The following is a 6,675-nucleotide window of genomic DNA, read 5'->3' as shown; positions in this document are numbered from 1 at the left end:
GGATTTGTAATTTGGGCTTCCGTCTTACTTGCTGTGAGGTGTCTTCAAGCTGAGCACAGATGCGGAATCAAAGTGTCCAGATACGTTGTGCTTCCTTGTTTTGTTGACTCCAGAGTGATTTGCTTTGGATGAAGAGAAGATGGCCTGACTGCCTGTAAACTGAATGGCCAGCCAGGGTAGCCTCCGGTTTGAAAGACGCAGATGTACTGAGTCATCTGAAAGCTCTTTCCGTGTCTTCTCAGTAATGGGGGGAACAATGGCCATTTACTGCTTTGCGCCAGACGCATCTGCCTGGAGAATCACTGTTTTTCTCTTCTCTCCTTGTTGGGGTGTGTGGTGTTTTTTTTTTTAACAGTGTGCCCTGGAGATGCGAGACTTCCCCTGGGCAGCAGGAGGCACGCATCTAGAGAATGCTGGAGCTGCAGGAGGGAAGCGCCCACTGCAAAACCAGAGAGGAGCAAAGAGAAAAAAGGCAAGCAGACAGCCGGCATTGAGAGAAGCGGGTGGCAGAAAGTGCTTCGACGCTGCCTCTGGCGGCACGCTCCCCAGAGGAACTTGACGGGAGCCCATCTGTGTGTGTGTGAGACTGTGAGCTCAGGATTTCTGTCAATGCATTCCAGTAACCCCAAAGTGAGGAACTCCCCATCAGGCAACACACAGAGGTGAGGAGAAAAGCCCGCAGTCGGCTGCTTGAGATTGGTGTGTGATGCTGTCCCTGCTTTGCTGCGGGGTTAGCCGAGGACTGATGCATGTGACTTACTGGTCCTCCTTTGTGCTCCCTTTGGACCCAGCAAGTACCCGAGCACTGGCTGCGCAGGGCGGACGAGGCTCTGCGTGTGCGAGGCTCAGGGTGAGCCGAAAGCTGCAAACTCGCGAGGTGCGGATCCTCCGTTCCTCACTCCCTCCTCCCTGCCATCAGGTGTCTGAATAGGCTGTAGGAGAGTAAACATGCTGTGTCTGTCTATTCTTTTTCCTTCCCCCTCTTCTAATTATCTGTTTCCCCGAGGGGTACTTGGGCAGCAGAAGGTCTTTCTGTCTGTACTTTCACACAAAACACTTCCTCCATATTATTGGCCTGAGCAGCCTGGAGAACTGATCAGCTGTGCTCCGAGATCCTCTGCGTCGTTCACCTGCCAGTGCAGCAGGTCAGCCTCTCTCCTCCGCTAATTTGGAAGGGGAAAAAAGTAGGGAAGCGAAGCAGCGTCTAGGGACTTAAGGTGGTCTGATTGACAGCATTCTCAAGTTTGATTATTTACTCCTAGAGGTCATCTGGAGCTTAAGAGTAATTCAGAGGGGGGTGCCTCTGAGTCAGGTGTCTGTCCAAAGGAGGAAACAGCTTGTGCGAGTCCCAGTGAGGATGCTAGCAGGTGCTGCCTGTTGGAAGTGACAGTGATGATGGGAAAGCAGAATGCAGAAGACCTGATAGCAATGGAGTAACTGGAGGGTGAGGAGGAAGGGGGTGGCTAATACATCTGTAAAACCCAGTGGAACAAAGTATTTTTAGGATGCGGTTTGCTGAGTGGAAGAGGGAAGGAAGGGCTCTGAATCTCCTTTGTCAAAGTAAAGAGGCTTCATCTGCCCCATTTTGTAGGAGTGTGCAGGGAGATGGTATCCTTCTCTTTCCTTATTCAGAGGCAGGTTGTAGCTGGTTTAATTGTTTTCACGGTCAGAGGTTTGTATTTTCCTGGCAACTCGCCCCAATGTATGATGAATGCTGCAGTAATGCTGGGTTTTCCTTGTGCTCCCTGTAGAACTGGATAGGGAAGTGCAACGGATGGGGCGAAGGGTGGGGTGGTGGTCTGCTCTGATCAGAGCTGCAGTGTATGGTTGGGGTCTAGGAGAGTGGTGAAGTGAACTTTATTGTGCCTTGTTTGTTTACTCTGAGCCGGTCTTGGTGTGAGGTGCTTCTCTGTGCACATAGAAACCGTTGTCTTTATTGACAGAAGCCCCAGAGGTAGGTCCTCATGTGACAGCAGTTCCTGGGATCTGGCAGGTCTGTAGCTTGCCCTGGTGCCTTCTTGAGCAATGAGATCCCATCTTGGATAATAACCCTTTCAGGGCACGTTCAAAAAAGTACCTCCATGACTCTAAGCTTGCAGACATTTTTTATTTGTCAGCAATTGTTTTAGCTTGTAAAGGTGGCAGTGGTTGTTTTTTCCTTCTCTCTAATCTGTTCCTACAGATCCATGTGTGATGTCACTTTTATTTTTCTTTTTTTTTGCTCTGCCCTCAGTAGCCCCAAATCAAAGCAGGAGGTGATGGTCCGTCCCCCTACAGTGATGTCCCCGTCTGGCAACCCTCAGCTGGATTCCAAATTTTCCAACCAGGGAAAACAAGGGGGCTCCACCAGCCAATCTCAGCCCTCTCCCTGTGACCCCAAAAGTGGAGGTCACCCCCCCAAAGTGCTCCCTGGCCCAGGTGGGAGCATGGGGCTGAAGAATGGGGCTGGAAATGGTGCCAAGGGGAAGGGGAAGAGAGAGAGGAGCATTTCGGCAGACTCCTTTGAACAGAGGGAAGCTGGGACTCCTAATGACGACCCTGAAATCAAAGGTATGTTTGCCAGGATTTGTGCACAAGCACAGACAATTAGGCCGAGTCCTCTGTGAGATGGAGAATCTCGCTATGTGAGTGTTAGCGAAACATTTATTTGTCTGGGATTCTGCAAGTTCAAGCCAACGAAGTCTAAAGGTCTTGAGAGCAGACGAAGAGGAGTGGTTGTCATAGCTGGCGTTGGTAAATGTCCTGTTCACGCTTAGTTAAAGTGCAGACCTGACTCTGGTGGGAAAGTTCCATTGTAATGTTGAAACTCCCCCAGAGGATTTGAAAGTACAAATGCAACCTGTTGGTTTCCTTCTGGCCTTTGGCCTTTCAGGAACTGCTGTGTTGTAACTGGGGCTTTGAACAATATGCAAGCCTGTTTTGTCAACACAGATACATAACCTGTAGCACCCTGACTGGTAACACAAGCCATAGAGTTGGGATTTCTGTGTTCTGTTCCTGGCTCCAACGTTGCCTCTGTGAGGCAGTGCAAAAATCAGGCTAGATGTGCAGTTGTCCATCTTCCCTCTGTTGTCTGTTTGCTGAGTCACCTGGCTACGGTGGCTGAAGAGGAAAAAAAAAAAGTAGCTTTGCACAGAGTGTTCTCCTTGGGCACAGACGTATTTATATTTGTTCATTTTAGCGTGTAGTTTTCTTACTGTTCTGTGTGGCCATGAGGATTTAAAGGGATTGGCTCTGGAAACTGCCACTTGCCTTGGAAAGGGACAAGATGAGCTTTCTCCCAGTAGTGCCTGAAAGGGCAACATGGCATTAGGGGGAAGATGCATGGTGCAATAGAAGAATTGCCTTTATTTAGTGCTTGAGGGAGAAGCAGGAAATTTCAGAGGAGGAAAAGCTCTGATCAGCTCCCAGAAATGATTTTCAAAGAGCTCCCAAGGTAGCAATTCCCTTCTTTTCTTCTTTCTCCTCTTCCAGACTGCAATTCTGCTGATCATGTGAAGTCCCAGGAGTCTCAGCACACACCACACTCCATGACTCCTTCAAATGCTTCAGCCCCAAGGTCTTCCACACCTTCCCATGGCCTGACTGCCACTTTGGAGCCAGCAAGTGGGCAGAAGACTCCATCCAAAGTGGTTTATGTCTTTTCTACTGAGATGGCCAACAAGTAAGTAGGTAGATGCTTGAATGTCTTCAGACAGCGGGGCTTATATTTGTGCTCTCTTCTTAAGAGATTCTCAAGTGCACTTTATCAAGGGTGGTGTTGTAGCAAAAAATGATTACTTGTTTTGGGGATACTGAAGGGGCTGGAGTGGAGAACGTCACTACCTCTTGCCCTCTGAGAAGAAGTTCTTCCTCTGAGGTGTGAGTTTGTTAGTTGTTGGTTTGGTTTGGGGGGTTTTTGTGTAGTTTTTGTGTGTTTTTGGTTTATTTTTTGCAAATGCTGCTAGGTACTGTTTTGTAATCCATGCAGTGAGTAGCAGCTGTGATGGCTTAAACTGAGACATGAACCCTGAACACTGATTAGTTTGTAGATGTAAGCATTTTCCTTTTGCTAGTCATCTGGAGTGAAATATGTGTGGTTAAGTCTTTCTCCCTTCTGCCAGCTGAAGGATAGAAGGGAGACCAGTTAAGAGAAGTTGATTCTCCACTTCAACTGGATATGTGCACCTGTCTGTCTGTCTCTGCAGGGCTGCAGAAGCTGTGCTGAAGGGACAGGTGGAAACCATCGTGTCCTTTCATATCCAGAATGTTTCAAACAGCAAGGCGGAACGAAACACTGTACCCTTGGTAGGGAATACCTGCATGTGGTTGGGAGGGGAAATGGTAAATGTGCTTGTGTATATGTGATTCAGAGAGAGGGAGGACTATTTACACTCTAAAGTAAGTTTTAAGGTGGAAAAGAGAGAGGCAGTTGTCTTTCTAGCCTTCTGCAAATTAATACCTTGGATCATCCAGAGAAGAGTTGGAGTCTTAAAACATTTCGGTAGCACATTTCTGACCCATTGCTCAGGCAGAGCTAGCACACAAGCAAGGGGGTACCTGTTGTAATGCTTGAGCAAAGTAGGTTTCTGTATGGCCAAGATGCTGTTCTGTAATCGCTGCATGAAGGCTACTCTTGCAAAGTGTGGGCTGGTGGGGCTGAGACAGGGCATTTCATTTGCACTGCTGCTTGTGTGACCCAGCTGTAAGAAGATCGAGTGACAATGTGTGGCTTTCTCTTGCAGAATCCCCAGATCACTGCACTTCGGACTGAACCCAAGCCCCTGCCGCAGCCCCAGCCCCCTCCTGCCCAGGACCAGAACCCTCCCCAGAACGCCAAAATGCAGCCGACTCCGCCCGTGTCAGCGCCAGTATCCAAATCCACTGGCCCACCGTGTCCCATAGATCAGGACAGTCCCAGCGTGGAAAGCAAAGTGATGTCTGTGGGCAGCCCTGCCAACTCTGCCCCATTGCAGACAGAAGGGTTTGGGCAGAGTTCAACCCCCAATAACCGAGCAGTTAGCCCGGTTTCCCAAGGTAGCAATAGCTCTGCTGCAGACCCCAAAGGTCCTCCCCAGCAGGTGTCTGGTGGGGACCCGTCCAGTTTGGGCGAGAATCCAGATGGACTGTCGCAGGAGCAGCTGGAGCATCGGGAGCGCTCGTTGCAGACCCTGAGAGACATACAGCGCATGCTCTTCCCTGATGAGAAGGAGTTTGCAGGAGGGCAAAGTGGAGGGCCACCCCCAAATGCTGGGGTGCTGGACGGTCCCCAAAAGAAACCTGAAGGGCCAATACAGGCCATGATGGCTCAATCCCAAAGTTTAGGCAAAGGGTCAGGGTCTCGGACAGATGGAGGGGCTCCGTTTGGCCCTCAAGGGCACAGGGACATGCCTTTTTCCCCAGATGAAATGGGGCCACCACCAATGAATTCCCAGTCAGGACCCATAGGCCCAGACCACCTGGACCACATGACTCCTGAGCAGGTGGCCTGGCTCAAGCTGCAGCAGGAGTTTTATGAGGAGAAACGAAGAAAGCAAGAGCAAGTGGTCGTGCAGCAGTGTTCCCTACAGGACATGATGGTCCATCAGCATGGGCCTCGCGGGGTGGTCCGAGGCCCTCCCCCTCCTTACCAGATGACTCCTGGGGAGGGCTGGGGACCTGGGGGTCCAGAGCCCTTCCCTGAAGGCATGAACATGTCGCACTCTCTGCCCCCCAGGGGTATGGCCCCCCATCCCAACGTGCCCGGGAGCCAGATGCGCCTGCCTGGTTTTGCAGGAATGATGAACCCTGACATGGAGGGCCCCAGTGTCCCGAATCCCGCCTCCCGGCCTGGGCTTTCAGGAGTTAGTTGGCCAGATGATGTGCCAAAAATCCCAGACGGCCGAAACTTCCCTCCTGGCCAGGGTGTCTTCAGTGGCCCTGGCCGAGGGGAGCGGTTTCCCAACCCGCAGGGCCTGCCCGAAGAGCTCTATCAGCAGCAGCTGGCTGAGAAGCAGATGGGCCTCCCTCCTGGCCTGAACATGGAAGGCATCAGGCCCGGCATGGAGATAAACAGGATGATGCCCTCCCAGAGACACATGGAGCCTGGGAACAACCCCATCTTCCCTCGCATGCCGGTGGAAGGGCCGATGAGCCCCTCCAGGGGAGACTTCCCAAAAGGAATGCCCCCGCAAATGGGCTCCAGCAGGGAGCTGGAGTTTGGCATGGGCCCCGGCAGCATGAAGGGGGACATGGGCATGAATGTCAGCATGGGCTCCAACCCACCCCTGGTCCCTCAGAAGCTGAGGGAGGCAGGAGTCGGGCCGGAAGAGATGATGAAACTGCGTCCTGGCGTCTCGGAGATGCTCTCCTCTCAGCAGAAAATGGTGCCGCTGCCTTTTGGGGAGCACCCGCAGCAGGAGTATGGCATGGGTCCCAGGCCTTTCCTTCCCATGTCTCAGGGCCCAGGAGTCGGTCTCCGAAATCTCAGAGAACAGATCGGGCCTGACCAAAGGACTAACAACCGGCTCAGCCACATGCCGCCACTACCTCTCAATCCCACCAGTAACCCTAATAGCCTCAACACTGCTCCCCCTGCGCAGCGCAGCCTCGGCCGCAAGCCCTTGGATATCTCCGCAGCCGGTCAGGTGCATTCGCCAGGAATCAACCCCCTGAAGTCCCCCACGATGCGCCAGGTCCAGTCTCCCATGACGGGAT

The 6,675-nt window shown here is 52.0% G+C and overlaps 1 protein-coding gene across 1 annotated transcript in view; it reads left to right on the top strand.

The window, feature by feature from the left end:
- Positions 1 to 410: 410 nt before the first annotated feature.
- Positions 411 to 6,675, top strand: part of BCL9 (B-cell CLL/lymphoma 9) — a 12,233-nt gene continuing 5,968 nt past the window's right edge. The window contains exons 1-5 of the mRNA XM_009865131.1: positions 411 to 662; positions 2,234 to 2,550; positions 3,475 to 3,664; positions 4,188 to 4,287; positions 4,725 to 6,674. Coding sequence (XP_009863433.1) covers positions 610 to 662; positions 2,234 to 2,550; positions 3,475 to 3,664; positions 4,188 to 4,287; positions 4,725 to 6,674 — 2,610 coding nt within the window. The 5' untranslated portion in view covers positions 411 to 609. The remainder of the gene's footprint in view (positions 663 to 2,233; positions 2,551 to 3,474; positions 3,665 to 4,187; positions 4,288 to 4,724; position 6,675) is intronic.

The sequence above is a fragment of the Apaloderma vittatum genome, unplaced genomic scaffold (genome assembly GCF_000703405.1).
Source record: "Apaloderma vittatum isolate BGI_N311 unplaced genomic scaffold, ASM70340v1 scaffold31632, whole genome shotgun sequence".
Lineage (NCBI taxonomy): Eukaryota > Metazoa > Chordata > Aves > Trogoniformes > Trogonidae > Apaloderma > Apaloderma vittatum.
The sequence above is the reverse complement of the archived record's forward strand: the minus strand, read 5'-3'. Positions and strand labels throughout refer to the sequence as shown.